Source organism: Rhipicephalus sanguineus, unplaced genomic scaffold, assembly GCF_013339695.2.
Source record: "Rhipicephalus sanguineus isolate Rsan-2018 unplaced genomic scaffold, BIME_Rsan_1.4 Seq885, whole genome shotgun sequence".
Classification (NCBI taxonomy): Eukaryota; Metazoa; Arthropoda; class Arachnida; order Ixodida; family Ixodidae; genus Rhipicephalus; species Rhipicephalus sanguineus.
Window position 1 is genome coordinate 15,202 of NW_023616211.1, and position 24,800 is coordinate 40,001.

General features: G+C 47.6%; 1 protein-coding gene across 1 annotated transcript in view; it reads left to right on the forward strand.

Annotated features, from left to right (window-relative positions):
* The window catches only part of LOC119378586 (cadherin-99C-like), a gene marked incomplete at its 3' end in the record, with an annotated part of 33,419 nt that extends 9,943 nt beyond the window's left edge, over nt 1-23,476 (forward strand). The window contains exons 4-5 of the mRNA XM_037647669.2: nt 18,800-18,892; nt 23,369-23,476. Coding sequence (XP_037503597.2) covers nt 18,800-18,892; nt 23,369-23,476 — 201 coding nt within the window. The remainder of the gene's footprint in view (nt 1-18,799; nt 18,893-23,368) is intronic.
* Between the last annotated feature and the right edge of the window lie 1,324 nt (nt 23,477-24,800).

Consider the following 24,800-nt stretch of genomic DNA (forward strand, 5'->3'; position numbering starts at 1 on the left):
CACGCATCGGTATTCGCCAGTTGCAACGATGGGGCTCGCGCGGCGTCCACCACACCCCTTCAAGCTCGGAAGTTGAAACGTCGTAAAGAGCGGTTTGGCACACGCGATGACAGCAGGAGAACGCCCTTAATGAAGCCGCCCGTGTGAGCGGCAATTAATTTCTTCCCGAGCACGACGCGTGGAAGCCGCATAGCGCGCCTTCGGTGATCGCCGTAGAACTGCCGGACCAACGGCGAAAGTACGGCCCTCGATAATAACGGAGATACGACGATTCCACTCAAGACGCGCGCTTTCGAGACGCCCGGGGGACATTTCCGGGAGCACAGTACGCGAGGTCTTCGGCCTCGAAGCTTTTGTTTTGAGTTTGGGCGTGACTGCGCGTGAGAGCGAAGCTTCGAGGAAACACGAAAAGGCTCGTTTACGCAATGCGGCATCCCTCCGTGCGTGTTCGAGTACCGACCGCGCTGCGCGACGCGATTCTCGGAGCAGATATCGCACGCGCCGAACTCATCGAGGAAAAGCGCCGTTCATCGATATCCGAGTAAGGCGAAAGCGCGCGCTGAGCGCAATCTGAATGATCGCAATCGACGATCAGTTGACTGATGCGCACTAGACGCACAAAACCTGAAATGGAAAGCCGACCAGCAGCTTGAATCAGTGGACGAGACTTCTCTGGAACGCGAGGTAGCGTGCTCAAATGCTGGCCTTCGTGGGCTCATTAGAATGACGACTGAATACGCAAAAAAGAAAGAAAAGAAAAGAAACATTGTACCCGTATGTTTAGGCTGACAGCAAAGTAAGGTATGTTGCCAATATTTGTGCGGAGCACCTCGCGAAAGCTTCGGAATCGTGAAATGTACAAATCTGATCCAAGAAAAACATCCCAGAGAAAAAAATTACCTCGGTACCTGAACTTATATGGTCCGACTCTGAATGAACGACCCATATTTTATACACTGCATCAAATTCAATGTCTGTCATTGTACATAGAATTAGTTGTTCCATATTAACTCACTATGGTAGGCGTCTCAGAGCAGCATCAAAGTCTGCATTTGGAAGGGTTTTTTAAAAACTCTTAATCAGTGTCCTGCTGTTTCATCACCCGGGCTCAAGTCCGGCTAGCCTGTGCTGCCCATTCCGGCAGCACAGGCTAGCCAGATGGCCTAATACTCCTTTCTTTCTTTCTTTCTTTCTTTCTTTCTTTCTTTCTTTCTTTCTTTCTTTCTTTCTTTCTTTCTTCTTTCTTTCTTTCTTTCTTTCTTTCTTTCTTTCTTGCTTGCTTGCTTGCTTGCTTGCTTGCTTGCTTGCTTCCTTTATCATTATCAAATGTTCTCGTTTAGATCGAATAGACCAACAAATAAGTATTCGATTCGTATTCGAAGTTTCGAATAATCGCGCATCGCTGCTTCGTTCCCAGAGCGCACCGTCCGGACGGACTGGCCTTGCGCTCTCTCCACGCCTCTGCACGCGACGGCGTTGGAGAGATGAGCCGGCCAGGTTGGTTTGATGCGCCAGCTCTACCTCTCACGCCGTTGACCTTTCACCCGCGTGCGGCTCCTTATTCGAGTGTTTTCGTTGTCGTTGTTTCTTACGCGCAGCTAGCGGCAGCGTCGGTAATGATTTTCACCGCGACTCGGTCGACCTTTGACCCGACGCTTCCGCAGAGATGCAGAGCTCGAGCGATTAGTAGCGGTGGTGCATGAATAGCCGACTAATGAATAGCCGCACGCCGCAGCTACGTGCTAGCACGTGCGGTCATAAGTTCTCGTAGCTTCCTGAGTTTATTTCTTATAGTTCTATTTCAGTTCTCTCTCTCGAGACCATTGTTGTTTTCAGGAGGTCTTCGCCCTATTCGCGTGGCCTGCGCAACTTGTTTATGTTGTGTACTGCATTTGCGTCAGGATGCTCATCCGCTTAAAAGTGAGGAGGAAGATTCGTAAAACTGCTACGTTGGAGCACTCAGCACGTTGCAGGGATCACAGTTTGGCTAGACGGTCTCGACTCATGTTAGCTCTAGCGCGTGGTTACAAGAGGATGCAGCAGGAGGGCTTCATAAGTGCTAATATTTTCATGAGGAAAATAAAGAATGAATACAATAGCTCACTGACTAGCAATCGCTCATTCGCTAGAGCACGGCACTGTTTTGCACGAAATAGCGGATTTATTAGAACTGGTTCTCGTGTTCCGACCTGGAGTGATCGCAAAAGCAAAAATACTCGTTTTATCGTACTTCGGCCGAACTCTAGCAAGAACACCATTTCTTTAGAAATAATCCGCACTGCACATCTAAAGCGTACCTTATAATTAAATGGTCGTTTTGGTACACTAAGGCCCGTAATTTATTTTCCTGTGCAAGAATGCTGCCAGTGATCCCAATTTTAATCATTTTCTCGCGCCATAATCAATACAAATTCCGTGTGTTTCACAGTACAATGTGTTTTGGATGGTTCATATCAAACAAGCGCGTACATCGCGGATCTACAAACGAAGTTAGATATGTAGAGACGGAAGGAACATCTCGTAGCAAAAAGTAGAGGAGTCGATCTGCAATAATGCCCGAGCTAGACTGTTGCTCATTGCATTGGTTATCTCTGCAGTTCCGGAAGCCTGGCATCTTGTTTCAATAGTATTACTATGGTGGCTAGAGGGGGAAGTGTGACGGGCGAGAGCGGAGGGCTGTACGAATTCCCAATGAAAGATGGCGGTCACACCAGGTGGCGCTACCTGCGCCGTAGGTGCTTGTGGCAGCATTTGCCTGCTTTGCGTATGGCCGCTAGACGTTAGTTTCACTTGTTTCTAATAATCGCTTATACCCCGCGCCCGTGCTGTTAAAGGCACTACGTGTTTGTTTCGCTAAGATGCATGTGTTGCAAGATCTTAGCGGTGTTAAGCAAGAGGGGGAAAAAAAAGAAAACCAAGAATGCTTTAAATCAGACCGAACTGGCGTGCCTCCAGGTTTCATATTTAAATGTTTCTTAATATCGGTTTGCTTTGACATGTTTAATCTGCAACAGTGTGCAAAAACTGGGCTAGTTGGTTGATTTGATGGTAAAAGCAGCGCAGAAAGACGGCAACACGAGAAGAAGAACGACACAGGACAGGCGCTGAACTGTTCAGCGCTGGTCTGTGTCGTTGCTATTATCGTGTTCCTTTTTCACTGCTTTTTGAACTAAACCACTTGTTCGGCTGCATAGCTCAGCTGACTTTAAAGTGTTCTTTCCTCTTGGTGAAATGTAAACTGTTTACAATCGTTCATAGCGTGTATATTGGCTGCAGTGTAGTGCGGTTTTTTTTTTCTCTCTTAGTCCGCACCCCCCCCCTTCATTTCCTCTGCATTGTAGGGGGTTCTCTTGAGCGCGAAATGTCAAAGCATGATATTTCCGGCTCCTTTCCTTGAGAAACTTGAAGTGGGGATCGGAATGCTGCAGCTGGAGGCTCTTTGATACTGAAATTTTATCTTATTATTTCAGCATAGTTGTATCTACAAGGGCCAATGATTTCTGTTAACTTACGGCTTTAGATGCATACTAATACACGCAAGGGAAATGGTAAACATGTTTATTTATCACACATTTGTCATCCCATACTTAGTCAGACATTTTTTATCACAATACTTCCCCATCACGTCAAGAGGTCAAATTACTTGACCCTCCCAACTTCAAGTGGTTTTGGCGCTCCCCGCTTTGGACACTCCTGTCTGCTTTTCTTTTTTTTTGGTAAAGTACTTCGGTGCGTCCGGGAACACCGTAGGCACAGAGTCTTCTGACAAACGCGGGTATCTCAACAACATCACCGTTTATAATGTACTGGTATATCCTTTCGATGAAACCGCACGTTGAAGTGCCCTCGCAAACAACACTGTCCCTCGTCAGCTCTTTGACAGTTCCGCTTAATATTTCGGCTCGTTGCTCTGCCTCGAGAGATCCTACGGGGCTTAAAGACCGAAAGTTCTCGAGCACGATCTCACCCCCTTTACAGCAGGACGAAGCATGTACTGCGTGATTTGACGGCATGGTTACGCAGAACACGTGGTAAACAACGACGACAGCGGAAGCGAGGCATCCGAACAGGTGACGGCACAGCACAGAGAGAACGAACGACGCGAACGAGCCTAAGCAAGCGCGGCGAGCACCTACTACTACATCAGCGCCCCTTGCGGCGGCCAGAACTTTCATTGCATTCCGCGCATCCCTCTCCCACGGCGGGGATGCGCGCCCGTCACACTTCCCCCTCTACCACCATAGTATTACCAAGTATACTAGTAAACAGTTGCAAGCGCTCACTGTTTTTGTTATACATGGGCCCGAGGATACGAGGCCGTACACTCCTACAGAGCGATGCTGAAAATGATAATAGGAGAAAGGACAAATGAGTTCATCATGAGCGCGAAATTTGCTGGCAGACTTTTCAAAGCACATGCCTTTTTCTTACTTGGATGTTAATTTACTGTTAATGCTCTGCTCCGCAGAGCTGGATAGCAAAATGAAATTGTGGTGACAGAGCAGGATACTACATCTTCGATGTTCACCTAGATGAGTGCAAAAGGTTTCGCGCGTATTTTGTCTCAGCCTGTATGACCGTGTTATAGAGATAACACCACACCCAGGTTTCTCACTCCACTCCTGCACATGACGTGTGACTTATTCCTCAGTATTTTACTGGTCTTGGTTGGTTTATCTCGTAAACAGCTCTCTCCCGCAGTTGAGCAACGGTCGGTAGGTGCCACCTGACACGGCATTTCTTCTGTGAGCCAAACTAAACGTGGTCACTAGCTTGAGTTGTCGCTGGGTGCAATTGCCCTCGCAAGACAAAACCAAGACACTCATGGCATTCGGCAAAGTCAAACAAGGCGTTAACTTGGTGGTTAACAAGGCGTTAACCCGCACGAAGCAGTGATGGTTGGCCTAAAAATACGCCTAGACACTGCGGCAGTACCGCAGCGCTTTGTGCGAAAGCCTCGACCCGCTTTAGGAAACAAGGGTGCCGAGGTGCTATGCCCGATTCGTCGCTGCACCGTGCGCCCGCGCGGTCCAACTGAGGCAAGATGCTGCGACAAACGAGAACAAAAGAAGCTACGTACACGTTCAGAGTAGGCTGAAAACACCAAGATGAAGAATATGAAGACGAGCGAGAAAACAAGAAGAACGCGGTGCGCGTGTTGTGTGGTGCCTTACGTGGTGCGGTCGCCCGTTGCTTCCTTCTCCCTCGGAGCGTGACGGGAGCTCGGCAGGGTCGGGTCCCCGGTCACCGCCGCCTCGGGGCCACGCGTCTTCCGAGCATGTTGGTCCGCCGCTCACCGTCCCCTTACTGGTGCCACGTGGCGCGAACCCGTGACGGACAGAAGAGCGCTACTGAAGGTCTCGCTTGTATTCGCCGCATTTTTTTATAAGACCGTTGATGGCGTGGCTCAAGAAGAATCGGATATTCAGACACGCAAAATTAACACGCAAACGCACCGTTTCTTGTCCACATATTAACCGAGGATTGTGCGCTGCACCGACAACTTAATTTTTTTGATAAAACTGTTGGATTGCAAGCCCCTGGCACTAGCCCTCGGAACTGAACAGACCGGTTGCATCGGTGGGTACTCCCTTACATTAAACTGTTTTGTGGTGGATGGTGCCATTAGGTATCGTCCTCTTTGTATTTCAGATTTGCGGCTCACACAGACTGACTCTCATTAAAACAACAATTTCGATGCCTGTACGACAACCGCGCACGACAGTGCTGTAATAAGTTTTCTACCGGCACAATTTGTTCAACCTACCTGGGCTGAAAAAGAAACCCCGCTTGTCCTTGTCCAACTAACGATCTTGTTAACACTGTGGGCCTTGGTCTAGCAGGGCTACAACTGTGATCTGGTTCAGTTTCGCACTTTCCGCGCCAATTTTTGTACGGCCGCACCCTCAAGAAATTGTATATGCTACGCAGAGCTGCAAGGTGTTCGAGTATTGGCTGCCGCGCAGACAACGTTCGGTACGTTTACTTTGGCCTGTGTGGTTCTCATGATGACGTGACGTCTGTACCACTGGCTACACGCAAGTGGGCACGGCGCCTCTACCTTGTTTTAAACGAGCTTAATACTGCGCTAACAGGGGCTTATTAGCTACAGCATATATCCATACGTTCTGCTGTCAGAGAAGCTAGCGGATATAGAAACGACTTGCACCCTCCGCGGGTGATTCCACCACGATTGTTAAAGAGTCAATACTTTAACAAGCCCAGGCCATCAGACACTGCCCCTTCCCCCGTCTGATGGACTTCACCGCCATAGAGTAGATTAGGATAGAAGGATTTCATTTTCTTTTTGAGTATTTTATCTCAAAAGGGTGGTCAGTTTTCCTCATGTTTCATTAGACTCGAGAGGATGCTTATTTCTAAGAACAACGCGTGTACACTCTATTTAAATTCTAACTTCACTGCTGCGCTTAGGCATGGTTTCTGTTCCTGACGTCTGCGAGACACATAAATTTAGTGTTCAATGTGTTCAGGCACGTTGATGGTCACTGATTGTTTCTACATAGTAGATTAACACAACGGTGCTTAATACCATAATCTGCTAAAAGATTCACTTGAGCGTTTCGTTCTTTAACCGATCGTGCTCAATTCGCACCGAGGGTGCACTGTTGTTTCTACATATCTAGCCTAGGTTGTTTTACCTGACATAATGCATCCTAATGACATGGCTGTTAATCAGATCACAAAACATTGCCCGCTGGTTAACAGCCTCCACCATTAACGTCCCTTCTCTGGATAAAAGCCGCAATTTTTATTGCACTTTATCAAAACCCTCTCAAACTTGCTTAACAATAGGTACGACGTAGAGGGTGTTTTGTTCAGCGCCCGGCCGATACTAGGTCAAGTCAAGTCTTGCAAGTACATCAAAAAAATATTTAGGCACAATGGTCTAAGGACTTTTGACTCGGCGAAAAGGTTTCCTTGAATTTAATATGCGTTTTTTTTATTGTCGTTTTTATCTTTTTTTCTGTTTTGCTCTATTTTTTCTGTTCTTTAATCTTTATTCTGTTTTTTTTTGTCTGTTCGTGTGACATGTTTAAAGAACATAAGAAACCAATAATAACAAAGGTGAATACTTTATTGGAGCCGAAGGATCAGGCTGCTTGGCATATGCACCGGACTGCGGTAACATTAAATTTTTCATCGTAACTCGTACCCGCGCAAGCTCGCTTGTGTACTTCACTGGTAGAGCCAATATCGCGAACTTTCATAGCGTGTCGAATCGGAAAAGTTTGTTTTCCTCACGTAATGTTATACGCGATGAGAGTAAGGTTGCCACCATCGCAAACGAGGCTACTTGTCCGGGATCGTTGACCGTCGACAGCGCCTACCGCATCCGTCATTGGGAAAAAATGGACAGCTCGTGCATGAGTGCGGTACCGGCGTCTGTAAGTATAATAATTTAAAGGAAAGCAGCAGGTCATCTGATAGAGGCAAGCAGTGGCAGAAGAAGAGTCGCTGCTTGACGAAATCGAAGTATGTGGACTATTATTTGCTTATCCATGGCTTGGACATGTGCTCTCCTATCATGGCATAAGAGGATGGGCCGCAGTGCGTGTATAGTGTTGCAGCCAACCGTTGATTGTACGCTGTGATGTAAATAACATGGCTGGAGCACTCGGAAAAACACAACTGATAGTATGCCAGTTGTGTCTAGTACTTTTCTTCTGCGTTTTGTGTTGTTAAACCTGCCCTTCCGACCGTTCGGCCTCCGTTACCATAACCAAAACAGCTATATTAGGCTACGTGCGGCGTGTGTTCGTCACGGTCTCCTAGGCCTACTCGGAATGCTGTCTCAGTCTATGAACTAAATATTCCCTATTGGTTGTTGCTTTTGACACTGTATTGGGGATATTAACAGAAAACATGTGAACTTCTCTGTCCAGAGACTGTTTGTGGAGTTTCAGACTTCAAGCGGGAAGATTTGTTTGCTTTAAGATAGTTTCATTGTGCATCGTAAACTGCAGTATCTTCATTTTTTTTACCACACATCCTTTTGCTGTACACATCCTTTTTTTTAATGTGGTGCGTTGGAATTGTTTCCTCTAATATATGCGACGGCGTTCCGACCGGGCAGTTATAGCGGCTTGCCTGTCTTCACTCAAATAACGTTTTTAAATGCGAAGCATTTCTTAGCGAACTTCTGCGACTTTGAGCGTATCTATCTATCTATCTATCTATCTATATATCTATCTATCTATCTATCTATATATCTATCTATCTATCTATCTACATCTATCTATCTATCTATCTATCTATCTATCTATCTATCTATCTATCTATCTATCTATCTATCTAGCCGCCTACGACTTCGGCTCTCCTGGTCGCTTGGTTCATCGAATGTGCACCAAAATTGGTATGGCGTAACATGACTGTATGGCGAACATAAATGACAAGTCATAAATGAAAATCATGACACGCATGTCATTACAGCATGATTTACATGCTACGCTCATCGTGCGCTGGCGGCCGTTTCGCTAGTTTGATATGCACCAAATTGGTATCTTGCTACGTGACTGTGTGACGAACATAAATAACACGAGTTAACATGAAAATCATGACACGCATGTCATGTACAGCATGACTTACGTGCCACGCTCATGGTGCACTGGCGGCCGTTTCGCTTGCTTGATCTACCCCGAAATTGGTATTGCGCGACGTGACTGTGTGACGAACATAAAAACACGAGTTAACATGACAATCATGACACGCATGTCATGTACATACAGCATGACTTACGTGCCACGCTCATGGGGCGCTGGCGGCGGTTTCGCTAGCTTGATCTACCCCGAAATTGGTATCTTGTGACGCGACTGTGTAACGAACACAAATAAACACGAGTTAACATGACAATCATGACACGCATGTCATGTACAGCATGACTTACGTGCCACGCTCATGGGGCGCTGGCGGCGGTTTCGCTAGCTTGATCTACCCCGAAATTGGTATTGCGCGACGTGACTGTAACGAACATAAGTAACACGAGTTAACATGAAAATCATGACGCGCATGTCATGTACAGCATGACTTACGTGCCTCGCTCATGGGGCGCTGGCGGCGGTTTCGCTAGATTTATATACACCAAAGTTGGTATCTTGTGACGTGACTGTGTAACGAACATAAATAATACGAGTTAACATGAAAATCATGACGCGCATGTCATGTACAGCATGACTTACGTGCCACGCTCATGGAGCGCTGGCGGCCGTTTCGCTAGCTTGATCTACCTCGAATTGGTATTGCGCGACGTGACGTGCTGTGTGACGAACATAAAAACACGAGTTAACATGACAATCATGACACGCATGTCATGTACAGCATGACTTACGTGCCACGCTCATGGGGCGCTGGCGGCGGTTTCGCTAGCTTGATCTACCCCGAAATTGGTATTGCGTGACGTGACTGTGTAACGAACACAAATAACACGAGTTAACATGACAATCATGACACGCATGTCATGTACAGCATGACTTACGTGCCACGCTCATGGGGCGCTGGCGGCAGTTTCGCTAGCTTGATCTACCCCGAAATTGGTATTGCGCGACGTGACTGTGTAACGAACATAAATAACACGAGTTAACATGGAGATCATGACACGCATGTCATGTACGGCATGACTTACGTGCCACGCTCATGGGCGCTGGCGGCGGTTTCGCTAGATTTATATACACCAAAATTGGTATCTTGTGACGTGACTGTGTAACGAACACGAGTTAACATGAAAATCATGACACGCATGTCATGTACAGCATGACTTACGTGCCACGCTCATGGGCGGGCGGCCATTTCTCTAGCTTGATCGACCCTGAAGTTGGTATTGCGCGACGTTACTGTGTGACGAACGTAAATAATAGGAGTTAACATGAAAACCATGACACGCATTTTCCTCAATGACATACAAGACGATGTATGCAGCTCTTTGCTGGCTGCTTCGCATTACGTCGATTCCCACAATGCGTGGGATCTGCCGGCTTTTTTATTGTATATGTTGGCGTGACACTTGCGAAAACATAGCTTGAAAAGCTTACACAGAGGTGGGCATGCACGTGAACCATTACTCGGGAGAAGATGAGCCGTCAGCTGTAATATTTACCAAGTACTGTAGGCTAGAGACGCGCGAATTTTTTCCGGCCTGTTTCAGCCATGAACCTATATTCCAACTCGCTCATTTTTCTGTCTTTCTGAATCTACTTGTCTTATTCATTGTTTCGTAGAATCGACGGCGACTCTTTTGTAGAACGCGCTATGAAAGGCGAAACGCTTTGAACAGAATAAAGCCATATCGATACATACGTCGCTTCACGTATACAGGTTCTTGAAAACAATTCACAATTCGTTAGAGGGCGAGTGCGCCAGAACACAAGCTCAGTGCAGCTCGTGTGAAATCTCAGGAGTACATCCGCATTCAGTATGAAAAGGACGCTGAGGTGAACGTAACTTGCGTAAACAGTTCTAAATTAGCCTCGGCCACCTTTTTTAACCCTCGTTGGAACTCGCAGCACGGCGCCCCAAGCGCCTCAACAGAGCGTAAAAAATCACAAGTGGGTACCTACAGAAAAAAGTCGACAGTTTTTTTTCGTCTAGCGTCACCTCGAAACGTCGGTGTTTACGGAAGCGTGATCACCCTCTATATAGTGTGGAATGCGGCGTAGTATAACCCAGCTATCCGCAAGAAAAGTGTAGCAAAAACAGGTTTGAACTCGTGTATATGAACTACGAGGTGGTTATTTCCGGAGACCGACCGCCATCAACCATAGCATCGTTGCAGAGCTATTCTTCAGCTGCGGACGGCGTTTACGACTTGTGTAAGCGTTGCGGGCTTGTGTTTACCAGTCGTACTCGAACCCCATGTACGCGACGGTGCGTTGCCACGTAATGCGCAGTAAGAGGGGATTCTCAGCACAGCGGATATTTATTAAACCTGTTTGCGTTCAGAGCTTCAGTGAAGACGAGGCGTTTAATTGTGGATTGTCCGAACGACCGATGGTTGGATTTGAGCGCCGCCGTCGGCGCATGAAAGAGTATTGGCCTCGAGGCCCACCACTGGAAACGCCAGCGCCACCGTCGGCGTGACGTGCTTGGCAGGATCACGTGGTCTCAGCGGCCGCGTCGGCTGCTTGTGGAGCACTGCCGCGTGCTTTGAAAACGAGTTTCAAGTCCCACATGCGCGGCGGTCTGTTCAAATTCGGAAGTTTTCTCTCATTTTCTGCTCAATTGAAACCATTGTAATAGAGTGGCTGCCTCCGAAGGCGACGAACATGGGGCTGTTCCGCTCGGTGCCGCAGTGCCGCGCTTACGCAAAGGAGCCCAGTGTCAGCCTGCACTGGTAACCGCTGGACACGAAACAGCGTGAAGCATGGGTTGTAAAGCTAAGAACCGGCAAGTAGCCATCCGCTACGAGTCTTGTGTGCAACAAGCACTTCCGCGACGAAGATTTCTGTTACTGCGTCGGGCCTGCGATGTTCGGTGAGTAGCAGACAGCGCGCACTGAGACGATGGCTCGCGCGCGCTTCCCGCCGGCAAATGATGCTTATCTGCCACAGGATGGTAAAGCGCTACCTTTTACCACGTGCGATGCCATCTCAGAACCCTCCAATGCGACCTCTTGATCTTCGGCCCCGTGCTCAGCGTCCAGAAAATCGGCTGCAGATGCGCAAGTCATTGTTTAGATACGTTGAATAAAAAACGTACAGGGTCCCTTATGCATTCGTTAAAGATGACTAGAAGGCGAAAGCCATCGTCTTCTTGTCAGTCGATGTACTGATTCTCCCGCGCCCCCCTCCAAAAGCGTTCTGCACCTAACGCGGTTTTGCACGGCCTCCGTGACCGATCACGGAGGCAATGCAAATCGACCATGACGTGTGAATACATCATCATGTGACGTCACATTACGTGACGTCATAATGACGCTACATATTTTGGCGATCTGTGACGTCATGATGTCGTCATATGGTGACACCATCACGTGATGTTTAATTTTTGCATCACTCGTGTTGACGCTGCCGACGCGGGACGCCGACGGGCAACCTTCCCATTTGATGAGGCATGCATTGCTTCATAAGCTACATAAATTTTGCATCGCCTCCGTGATCGGCCCACCGGCCAACCCCATGTATTTCTTGGAGCCTCATTTATTTACGTGGGAAAGATGCCACCCTGTTGGCGTTAGACAGGACAGTGCTGTTAAAATTGCTGGGGTACACGCCAAATAATTACTATCCTGTTTTGCGGCTGCTGGTTGCTGCAATACCTTTTTTATTCACCGCTATTTCAAGTTCATGTGGGTCCTAGTTCACAGCCGACGTTTGCAGAACAAGTCCGGCAAACGTTACTGTATTTGCTTTCTTTTCCTAGGCGTCGCATGCTACTACATGCTCGGTCTCGTAGACTGGTTCTCCTTCCACCAGCAATCTCGAAGTGGTGAAGCTTTGGTCTATGAATTTGTTGATGACAGAGAGCGGCAAGTTCACTGGAATGCAAACGGAACGATAATTAAGGAGCATTAAAAAAAGGCGTCGCATTTGCCCACGTTTTGTGTGAGCACCAAACGAAACGAATGCGCTGAATAAAGAAACAGAAGCAGCGGCATTTGCCCGCTGAGAAGACCGATCAATACGCAGTGCGAGACAACTTGTCAAATGACATTGAAACGTACCCGAATTTAGACCGAAAAAGAAAAAAAAAACACTGAAACGTCGGGACGGCAGATCACAAAGTTGCCATGCGCACCGAAGCCGCAGTTGTAAGGAAATTGTTTTTGAACTGCTCTGATAGCGTCCGCGCAACAGTAGTCTTTTGTTTATTCACAAATTCTCATATTTTGCGGCCTAAAGTTCAGAGCGCGGTGCCAAAACGCGCTCGTAGCAAAAGCGAAACCATCAGTACGAACATACATGCAGACGCTCATACATGCAGAGGCACCGTCAGTCATCGCGAACCCGTGCGATCGCTAGCTCGAGGCTTCTTTCTGTTATGCTCCGTTTGGTTATACAGGCAGTCTACTCTAACGAGATATTTCACATAGTTTGCACTCAGCGAGTGACTACCTTTCACGCAAGAAGCCGGTTCAGGGGTCTCCAACGCGGTGACAGCGTGAAGCGGGTGCTCGCTTTTCTGCAAAGAGACAGCGACTGTACACTATCTTGTGCTTTCAGTTCGTCTAAAATGATTATTTCGACAGTAAAGAACACAGTTCATTTCGAAAGTACTGACAGAAATGCCCTGGAGGGCTTCCGCGAGGTGTTTTTGTAGAGCGCCGACAGCAAAACCTATGGGGAGCGCGCTGGCGGTATCCTGCCTAGCACGCAATCGAGGCGCGTCCGACAAAGGGCGACTCCGTAACTCCTCGAGGCCAATATGGTTTGTTTACTCTGGTTGGACGAGCTACCTACTTCGCAGGTTTCGTTATTTTTGGCTCGTACAAAGTGGACGCCGACTATAGCGCACGTTATGCGAACTGTAATGAAATCGACGTCATTCTCAGTGTGGTCAACGTTTTCTGTGCTTGCATTTATTTTCATTCCATTAATTTTCAACATTCCGTATGAAGTCTACATTACCGACGTGATCTCATTCTGTTTATTATAGCGAAGCTGTTTTAGCATACCCTGGGTCGTCGTCGTCGTCGTCTTCGCAGTATAGTAGTAGTAGTAGTAGTAATAGTAGTAGTAGTAGTAGTAGTAGTAGTAGTAGTAGTAGTAGTAGTAGTAGTAGTAGCAGTAGTTGTTGTTGTGGTGGTCGTAATGGTGGTGGTAGGCGCCACTCAGGTCACGTTACCAGAGGGGGGAGTGAAAAAAATAAATAAATATCGCGAAATTATGATGATGACGCTCAAAATGCGAGTATAAGCTCTCTCAGTCTACTCTCCCATACACTCGCGCGCTAGCAGCTTTGCTGTCCAACGGTTTTTCACGGCGTGTAACTGCCTGATTTTATAAAATTTAATTACAATGTGCGATCTCAGGGCTCAGGTAGAAATAAGCGACACCGTTCGTTAACGAGCATTCTTGTCCAACTCACTCTTCCTCTGCCGGCTTCGTGTATCAAAACATTCCGGGCATCTTTTGTTCCGCGAGTTCCGCCGCCCGCCGACGGCCGATGCTGCGATAGACGGACGAGGAGATTCCGCCTCCTTCTTCCGTCCCCCGTGAAAACACGGCGACCGCTGCGACGACAGGGGTCCCTGAGAACGCAATGACCGGCGACGTCTCCGCTGGCGTCCTATGCATCGACCCCCTCCCTGCACGAGGCCCCCTCGCTTCTTGTCTCTCACGCCGTTCGTGACACTTCCTATCGCGTGCGTCCCCTAGAGAGGAGCGAGAAACAGGCAATTGCCGGGCGCGGGACGTCCGATGAAGGAACACCAAAAGCTAGAATGGACGCAACCATGTACAATGAGAACGCCCCAAGGAAAGAAGCGGCTCCAGCATGGATTACTATAGTTTCTTTTTGCATGTTTGCTTTCTGGGTGTCCCTGCCGACATTTGTTTGCAGTAATAGCGCTGCAAGGGACACTGCGCAAGTTACGTTGATGTGAGCCGTTTGCGAGTGCAGAACAAATCCTTACCTAATGTTCTTAAATAAATGTAGAGGAAATATCCATTAGCGATCTGGTTCTATGTCTTATAGAACCGAATCGGAATGCCGTTATCCTAACCAGGCCACAGTCCACAGACTTGTCAGGCACAGCCGCCAGCAATACTGGCGGCTGTGCCTGATTGATTTTACCGCGTTAGAGTTAGGATAATATAACATTAACATACTGGGGTTTTACGTCCTAAGACCACTATGATTATGAGGGACGCCGTAGTGGAGGGCTCCGGAAACGTGCGCCTCGGTGGACCACTGGTTACGGTGCCCGGCTGCTGGCCCGAAGGTCGCGGGTTCGATTCCGGCCGTGACGGCCGCATTTCGGTGGAGGCGAAATGCTATAGGTCCGTGTACTGTGCGATGTCAGCGCTCCACTTCGGCGTCTCTCATAATCATATCGTGGTTTTGAGACGTAAGACCCCAGATATTATTATTAGGGCTCCGGAAATTTCGACCACCTGAGGTTCTTTACGTGCACCTAGTTAAAGTGAGGAAATTATTGACAGATACCACTTGAACGCAAAAAAAAAAAACACATCGACCACTAGCGCGAGTATCCAGACGGCACTTTTGGAAGGACTTCGTAGTCCAGCGTACTATCATATGCATAAACGTTGCAACGCTAAGATACCTTCAGGCATGTGAAGGAGGATGCAATTGTGAGGTGCCATCGATATTTCTGTCGATAGATGCAGTCTCCTACCCCCTGTGACGAGTGCATTGCCGATGTTAGAGAAGAGGACCGGGTCGTTTTCGACGTCCACACGGTTTTGACACCCCGTCGAGAAAAAAACATGACTGATCTCTCTGTCATAGGAATCGGTATAACACGAAAGTGACACGTGTCTTCACAGAAGTACTGCTTATTGTGTAGTGATATGAGAGCTTGTACAATGTCTATTCGTGTTTGGCAGCTATAGCTCCGTTTGACATGGATGCACCCATGTTGACGCATGTCTCTATCGCGACAACTAACGCCCATGATCATGCTTAACCGTTGCGCACGGTAGCTGAAGGTGTGAAACATATTGACACAGCGAATCGTGAATATGCGTAAGGGATATCAACAAGCTCATAATCAACATTGGTACCCGGTATGCACTTCTTCAAAGCGTCGTCAATTAGGAGAGAAACGGCACGGTGTGCGCTTTCTAGTAAAGGGTAGCCGACGCCTGTGCTCATGCATACATAACACACACTGCGCTTCAGCAACACGGGAGGTAGAGGTTCGTAGCCCTGAGCCGCAAACGCGTGCGTCCCGCTGGCCTCTGTCTCGCAGGCGCTGCTCTCGCTCCACCAAGGCACGACATTCGCCCGTCGAACTAGCGTCCTTTCTGCAACGCCTATTGCAGCGTTTTGTTAGTCGGTGCTCTCGCAATTGAAGCAGTCGGCGCGGAGAAATCCCGTTGGTGCCCGTGGGAGCTGCACTATTGGCACTACTTCGATGAGCCGACGCACGCAAACACGAAGCCAAAGGCAAAGAACGTAACTACTGTCGGGTGCCTCGGCGACGCCAGCGCGGCCAGTCTAACCGCTCTGGTATCGAGACGCTTTAACCATGACCTCCGATATCGCGTGCAATCTCGGAGTAAGCGCTAGTAAGTGTCGAGCGTGAAACATTACTTCTTTTCACATCTCACAGACGGCGGCACCGCCCCGCTCCGCCCGCCGCGAAAGAGAATGTGAAAGATATATAAGGCGCGTTCGCGCCGTGCTTAGCATCTCCCGAGTTAGCTTAGTCGGTAGTGCGTCGGGCGCTTGCCGTCGCGGTCGCAACGTCGTGGGTTCGATTCCTAGCGGGTACCTTTTTCTTGGTTTTTTCTTTCTTTCTCATTCGTTGGCGTCCATTTTATCAACGTCATATCCGTGACGGATGTACTTGGTGGACCCCGGCATAAAACACTTTCGTGTTAAAAACCCGTTGTTGCGCGGAAGTTCCACACTGTATCGAAGCCGTGCCAGATCCCTTCCTGTACCAGCGGGGAACGAGGTGTATGAGAACGCGTGTACACTGATGACAGACGATACACCGCAGGCGGACGTCGCTGAAGAAAAAAAAAACTAAATATACATTTCGACCATCAGGATTCATGGGTGCTGTTAATAGTTGTTATGCACTTCAATTCATGGTGGCCAGAGCAAACAAGACACAGAAACTACACAACAATGTCTACAGTACAGTGTCTTGTTTGCTGTGGCCATCAATACGACATTCCAACTCGCCCAGTTTCTACCTTCACTCGCAACGATGTGGGATACCCAACAAGGCTGAACTTGCCTAATCATCGTGCTTTTCTTTCATCGTCGCTATCTTCCTGTCTTTATCTCATTGAGCAACGCGATACACTGCACGGCGCGCTTCCCTGCAATGCGTGCACAGCAGTATTGAAATGCATTAAAAGCATGGAGACAGTTTCGCTTAGTATAGTCTGGCACGATCATGCCCGCGAATGCACACATTGGGAGAAGGATTGTCTGTTGCGGGGGAACGATAAAAAAAGCGGAGTGAATTAAACGATATGTCGCAGTTGTATGCCAATCTGATCAAACTATGCATTGTGTACAGTTACCTACATGCGACTGTTCACGTTCTTTAGTAACCTAACATCCGCTTGTTGGCGGTTTTAAAATCGCAGCCGATCCAATGCGCTCTGTTCGAATCTACATACGGCGAAACTTGCTCGTAGCGTGTACAACTACACTCTAAGAAAAAAAATAGAGTATTTGTGACTCCTTTCTGAGAGTCCTGACTTGACACGTATGTGACTCTCTTTAAAGAGACTCTGGAGGGTCACACGACTCTCCGAAGAGAGTATAATGATCTATAAAGATAGTTCACGTATCTCTTTGCAGAGAGTCATACGTGGCAAGCCACAACTGTGCAAAAAAGAGTCAAATGACTCTTCTTTTTTTCTTAGAGTATATTCGGTGCTGCCACGCGGGCGGCGTTGCTGGCTACGTAATGAATTTTAACTCCCACACGCCACAGTGGTCTAGTGGTCATGGTGCTCCAATGCTGACCCGAACGTCGCGGCATCGAATCCCGGCCGCGGCGGCCGCATTTTGATGGAGGCGAAAATGCTTGAGGCCCGTGTGATTAGATTTAGGCGCACGTTAAAGAACCCCAGGTGGTCGAAATTTCCGGAGCCCTCCACAACGGCGTCCCTCATGATCATATCGTGGTTTTGGGACGTTAAACCCCAACAATATTATTATTAATTTTAACTGCCTTATTAGTTCAAACTTCCGGCTCGCATCCAAAGAGGAGAGAGAATAGACAATAAAATTTTCTTGATGCACACGCGGAGATGAAAAAGCGCTGCTGAGATGCAAGAATACGAATTACATGGCTAACTATCGGGCTTACAAGCTGTACATTCCAATGAGATGTACGCAAACTACATTTTCCTTTTATAAACTAGCAATTAGGTTCTGAATAAATGTGTGTTCAAAACGTTCTGCGTGGCACTTACTGTTGCCGTATCTCGACCTCGCTTTAAACGCCGCACTGAAGCCATTACGGACCTCAATTAACAATTTCGCTGCAAAGCGGCAAAAGCCTTACGAGGCAAGACAATGGAAAACTCAAATATTGCAGGTTGTTCGGGCTGTTAGGAGGTTAACTTATCAGAATACGACGCGTACCATATTGCTGAATGATACGCCGGTGAACCGACTGCCGCGGTTTTCGGTAGTTCGCAGCGACATCAAATAGGTGTTGATACCACCGAACCACAAGCGCAACATTTTCTTATCGACATTGGAAGCCAGTATCTTTACGCAGACTAAACGACGTTGTGAGGTTTTGGTGCTTGTTGAATAGCCGTATTCTACGTGCGTATTCGGTAGATATTTATATATATTACCGTCAGTTTGTCAATGAAAGTGAAAGGATACTGCTGCTCATCGTTCGGCTAGTTATGGCCGCCGGAGCCAGCTTAACTGCTGTTATTTCGCATTTAATGCAGTCGTCACTACTGATCAAAGCAAAGCGATCCTGAGAATTTGGATGGCACACGATGTGGGCTCAAAGGAAATGAATGTGTCGCCATGCAGGCTACAACAAAGCAATCATTGTAAGCTGTGGCAATTTTGGTGGCTTCGTTCACTTGTGACACGTTTGATAAGTGCATAAAAACTCGCTTGTGACCTGCCTCCTTATGCTGTAATTTTTTTTTCTTTCCAATCGCAGAGCATCACTGTGCCGGTCCGAATCATCGTGACGGATGCCAATGACAACGCTCCGGAATTCCAAGGCACCCCTTACTTCCTCAACATCAGTGAGGTATGTCACATGCTGTATCAATTGCTTGCTCTTCTATACGATTTATTGTTATCCGTCTACAAATAGCATTAAAAGTCATCGCTCAAGTGAGATCGACCATTAACGAGTTTTTGTCCGAGCGACAGATATTCTTGCATATTGCAAGCAACGACTTGAATAATTGACCTAAAAATATCATCATCATGACACTAATTTATGACGTCAAGTTGAAAATGCAGTTATTATAGAGATTATCTTGGGGGGAACGATATTTGCCGTTGTGGCATAATTCCCCCCCCCCCTTTTTTTTTCGTGCGGAGGGGGTGCACAAAGCTCCTGACATACTCAGGATCCCTTCGAATTTTTATGAAACAAAAATATTTCCAATAACCTTCCTTCTAACCACACTATTGCAGTAGTTTCGCTAGGAGGCATGTGAACTTCTCCCGACGCTAAGGATAACTATGACGCTTATGTGATCGCTCCTGGCTGCTCTACATTCGTAGCGATCAAACGTAAGAAAGGAACGCAGTTACGAACGTTGCAGAGCTTCCGTGTCTTGGAGCACGCTTGTTCATCGTAACGCGACGTCGAAGCTTCCAACACGCAAAACTTGTTCCGAGCTTTATTGGCCTGCGTCAAATGACCCCGTGTCTTGTAGGTGGCCTACAAGGGGTATATAATTATTCCCGTTGGCTGTAAATTACCTTCGTGTAAATAATGACGCCCTGCTGCGCCCGACGCGTACTCATTGGGAACCCGCGTCCAGCAAGCCGCCCAGCTTGCTCAATTTCATGCCAACGCCCTGTCACCTGAGTGTATCGATGCATAAGCCATGTGCCAACGGTAACGCAAGGCCGTCGCTATGCATATTGAATGCCGTTAGTGTCGCGCGCAGGGCTGACATCGTTAAGCTGTCTTTCTTTTTAATTTATTTATTGCGTGCGTCCAGCAGCTGCCAAGAGTTCATTATGTGCTGGGATTTCTCTTTACGCATACGTAAGCAAGCGCCGAAGTCCCGGACAAACTCACAAATCGCCGAGAGAGCGGCCTTCCTCGAAAGCGCATGCGTGCAACATGAAGATATGCCACCAGCAAGCGGGTGGCGCCCTGATTAACGCCCCTTTGTTTGCGCTGCGCATTGATCACGAAGCACAGACCACGCGTGCGAGAAAGTTGCTGCCCGTACCGCGCCTTTTCGTGATCGTGGAGTCCGTTGCTTTGGGCTGCTTCAGTGCCGGTCAGGTTGAAAGGAAGTCTATGTTGCGCAGAAGTGTACACCAGGCACAATGGAAAGGCGTAGACCGAACGTGCCGTGGTCGCGCGCGTAATTATTTTACCGTACTCGCTTGTCCTTGCCAGAGAACTGCCGCAGACTGGAACTCCTTTACTGGTTGTTCCTGTCCACGTCATTGTCCTTTTGGCCCGCTGTCGAGTACTGGGTATGCGTGTGGAGACTTCCCTCGGCATCGAGAGAAAGGACATCGCACGGAGAGGCGTGTGCGTTCAGCCGTGTCTTCGAGTCGCACGTAAAGGTCTGCGTGCAGCGATCCGGCTGTCGGTGCAGCTCGAGATCGGGCCTTCCGCGAGCGTCGCACGCTCTGAGGTGTCGCATCGCTTCCGCCTCGAGCCTATGGTGCTATATGGAGCACGTTGTCATCGTCAACGACTTTCTACGCTTCCGAAATATCGATTTCATTCGCCTGTACCACGTTAACAATAATATCTGGGGTTTTACGTGCCAAAACTACGATATGATTAGGAGGCAGCGCGTAGTGGAGGGCTCCGGAAATTTTGACCATCTGGTGGTCTTTAAAGTGAACTGATATCGCACAGTAAACGGGCCTCTAGCATTTCGCCTTCATCGAATGCGACCGCCGCGGCCGGGATCGAGCGCCTTCACCACGTTGGCACTAATCATGGTATAGTGCCAACTATACATACGTATAGTATGTACGTATAGTATGTATAGTATGTACATATAGCTAATTATAGAAATCATTGTGTTGATTATAAGCGCTTGACGCGCATCCAGTAAAATAAAATAACAATAATAATAAAACAAGAATTCCGAGGACACATATCATTACTTCTTGTTCAACCATCCGCTGAGTCTTCTTCAAAAGTGCAGAACCTTTACTAAACTTCATGCAAAAGAAACCGTGAAGAAATTCAATGAGAGCTCAAGACTATTAATAAAGCTTCACCAACCAACCCTTTGTCTAAGCTTATAATGCATTAGCCCTGAATAGAGATCTTCGCTGGCGTGAGCGTTGATCTGGTAAATTCCGCCAGGTGGACTTGGTCGATATGCGTGGTCGACAGAGTCAGTCACTGGGCGGTAAGGGTTCTCAGGATTGAATGAAGCGTGAATTACGCGCTGTTGGAGTAATAATGTTGGTAATTCGAGCGTTAGGGTGTCCTCTTCCCCGATGACACAGCTCGTGTTTTCAATCAACTACTCCGAGGAGCAGCTCAGAATGGCGTTGGTGTTAGCAGTATGTTCACTTGCGCTCGTCGTATGATCGAATGTGTGCTCTCGTGCTGACGAGCTATTGTCGTGTTAGTCATGATCTCCTGTTAAGCTTGGCTGTATATCGGCCTGAAAAACAAGCAATTTGAGCAGCAGCCTTAGATAACGTAACCAAATTTAGGAACACTAGGTGACACGACAACATCGTCGGAACAAACGTGCACGGGGGAGCAAAGCGTACGGTCGCAACCAAAAGTACAGACGCGTAACAGGGCACATGCCGCAAACAAAACGACCAAAACGAGGCAGTACTCGCTTGCATTGGAGGGTATGCGTAACCAAGGGAGCAATGACGTCATGGCTTACCGTTATTTGCAGCAAATAAACGCGCTCTGGTGACGTCATGCTGGAATGGACATGTCCACTTGGTGGAAAGCGGCAGTATAGCTCCTCCGACGACCATTCAGCGCTTCATTCTTGACTTTGATGATATTCAGGAACGTTTTTGGGAGCGCCAAAATGAAAAGCAGGGAAGTTGGCAGGTCGCATGTGACTTTAAGCCTAGCTTGGTGTAAGCGGAACTGCACAGTAATATATAAAGGAAGAGGATGACAAGAGATTTGCACGTGCGCACAACATCGTTCGTTGCTCTAGCAAAGCCGGTCTCTGAAGGTCGCGGGTTCGATTCCAACCGCGGCGGTCGCATTTCTATAGAGACGAAATGCTAGAGGCCCATTTGTTGTGCATGTCAGTGCACCAGATGGTCGAAATTTCCGGAGCCCTCCACTACGGCGCGGCTCATAATGATGTCGTGGTTTTGGCACGTAAAACACCACAAATTATTAATCAAAGCCAGTCGAGAGATCATTAGAGAAAGTGGATAGCCTGTGGCAGAAGTTATGAACAAGTGATTTTGTGAACTCAGCCCCACATGGTCTCTTAGGAACCCCCATTTAAGAAACACTATATAAGCAGACGTGCAGTCTGTTAATCTTTAACCTGTTACATGTATATAGAGACATCGTCAACGATAGACAGCCTGCGAATAATTATTCTCAATAACTTTCAGTAAGTCATTAAGTGTGCTTGCCATTTTATGTGTTTACGCTACTTCCATAGAGGCCAGCTTACGAGGCGCAGCGTTTATGGGGAAATAAAATGAAATGCTAGGTTAATGGGAGAGTTATTTCTTTTTTCCTTCTTCAGTATCTTTGTGACGTTTCCAGAATGATCTCCCTAGCATACTTTGTGCACTGCGCAGGGGTTAGGAGCCTGTATTCGCAAAAACATGATTACGCAAGAATCGATCGTTAGAGTGACTTTCAGCTACTAATTATAGACCTATATTTATTAGCCAAGGCCTTCCGCAAGTCGGGAAGAGCACCTGCAAAAAAAGTTTTTTGTGAATTTGCTCCCACTTCTTTGGAACGTACTTGTCGCAACGAATAAGCAAAAAACCGCGCCTGCAGCGAAAGCGTGGAAGCGCTCACTCGTCATTCCAGGTAATGAAGCCACGCATCGCTACCGAGACGGACTACAACGCGCGCCGCTTTCGCGATGCGCGCAGTTCGGTTCAGCCACGCGCGCCAGCTTTTCAGCCCAAAGAAGCAGGTGGCGGTCAAGTGATGGGAGGCTGAACGCTTTCCGACAAAACACGGAAGCCGTTCTGCGCATCGCCTTCGTCTCCTTTCTTGGACACATACAAAAGAGCCTTTCTTTTTTTTTTTTTGTCTGCGTCAAATCACTGCAAAAGGAATGGCGCACTTTCCTCCTGGTAGCTAGGAAGCGTTGTGATGAAAGTACAAGAAGAAGCGTCACTTGCGTTTCGCTAGAGATGCCTTGCATAGCCAGGAAGTGCAGTGAAAGGACTCAAGCACCGTACATACTGGCCAGAAGAGAGCGCCCAGAACAAGGGGGTCATCCTCTGGAAGCGTATATAGACGTCAAAGGCACGGTGTAAGCATGACAGAACTTCTCTTTTTTTTTCTTTTTTTGCGCTTAGTTGTTTTTTCTTCGTTTTGCAGAGTACTGTGCCCGGTACGACAGTCATGCAAGGCATTCGAGCCGTGGACAAAGACCAGCCTGGTCCCTTCAGCACGGTCGAGTACTACGTCGAGGACGGACCCTACTCGGCAAGTTTTGTGTCTGCTGTTGTCTCCCCCCCCCTCCCTCTTTCTGTTGTTGCTTCGATATTACTTCGTTTTCCGCCTGTCTATTCTATTTTTTTCTCTCTGTTGATTAAGCCGCGGCTTTCACTTGTGCATTATCTTGACTTCAACACATTATGAACTTCATTCTGTACCTCGGTACGTACACGACAGCCTTTCTTTGCTGCCACAGCTTTTTATCCTTACTTTTATTTTTACATTCGATAAAAATGAGAAAGTGAAGATTACTGCGATGAACCTTGCCTCGGTCACAGCTGTGCTGCTATCGTCTCGCTTACGAAAAATTTAACTGAAAGCTTGTCGTAAGTTTCGAATGAAAGACCGAACGTCAGCCTGGCACCTTCTTCGTGAGTACATAGAAATAATAAAAGGTAGTAATATTACTCCTGGAAAAGAGCAAGTTTTTCACGCTACGAAAATATAAAATACAATAAAGAGTGGTGCGTCGCTGCCTTCATGCCTTTATTTGTTTACTTATACGAAGCATCGTCCGGTGCTACTTCTGCATGAAAAACACAGAATGAGGAAGCTAGCTCTGTTGGAGAAGCCGAGCACCTCTGCTGTTGTACACTGTGCCTTATTTCTTTTATATGCTGCGTATTTCTGCAATTTAGGTTCACATCACATTTAGTATATAAGGTGTGCCATTCAACGTCCACTGGTGCTGTTCGCCCACGATATCTGTTTATGGTCATAAGCTGTTTTCCGTTGTCCTCTGCGTTGCCACCTACATAGGGACGACGGCAGAGTTTTCAGTCTATAGAACTATAACACGTCATATCCACTGTACATGCGCAGGCAAATATTAGGTTGTGATAGTGTTATGCATGTTAATTAGTTCTCGACGAGAACCGTAGAATAGACGACTAGAGGTGAAAAAAAATTGCGCATAAAACGAACAGGGGACAACCTTAAAACAGGACAAGCGCTACCTACACGAACTAGCCTTCTGCTTTCTGATTGGAGCTACGCCTATATACAGCGGTTTCGCGTGCAGTAAGTTTCTGGCTACGACCCTGTCAGTCTCCCACTGCAACGCTTGCCACGTTTCTAGAGTTGCTTTATGACGTTAAACCTCGTAACTGAAGCAGTCATCTAATAAACTTGCCTCTGGAGTAGGTAATCCCGCATTATTTATCACACAGTGTGTGTCAGCACGAGCGAGGCTTCTTTAAACACGAACTGCCAAACAGCTAGGTCATGCTGCTGCCAATGACGCTTGTTACAATGCCTCAATACCCTGTTAACATAAGAAAGAGGACCATTGGACCGTATTGAAGAGATTTTC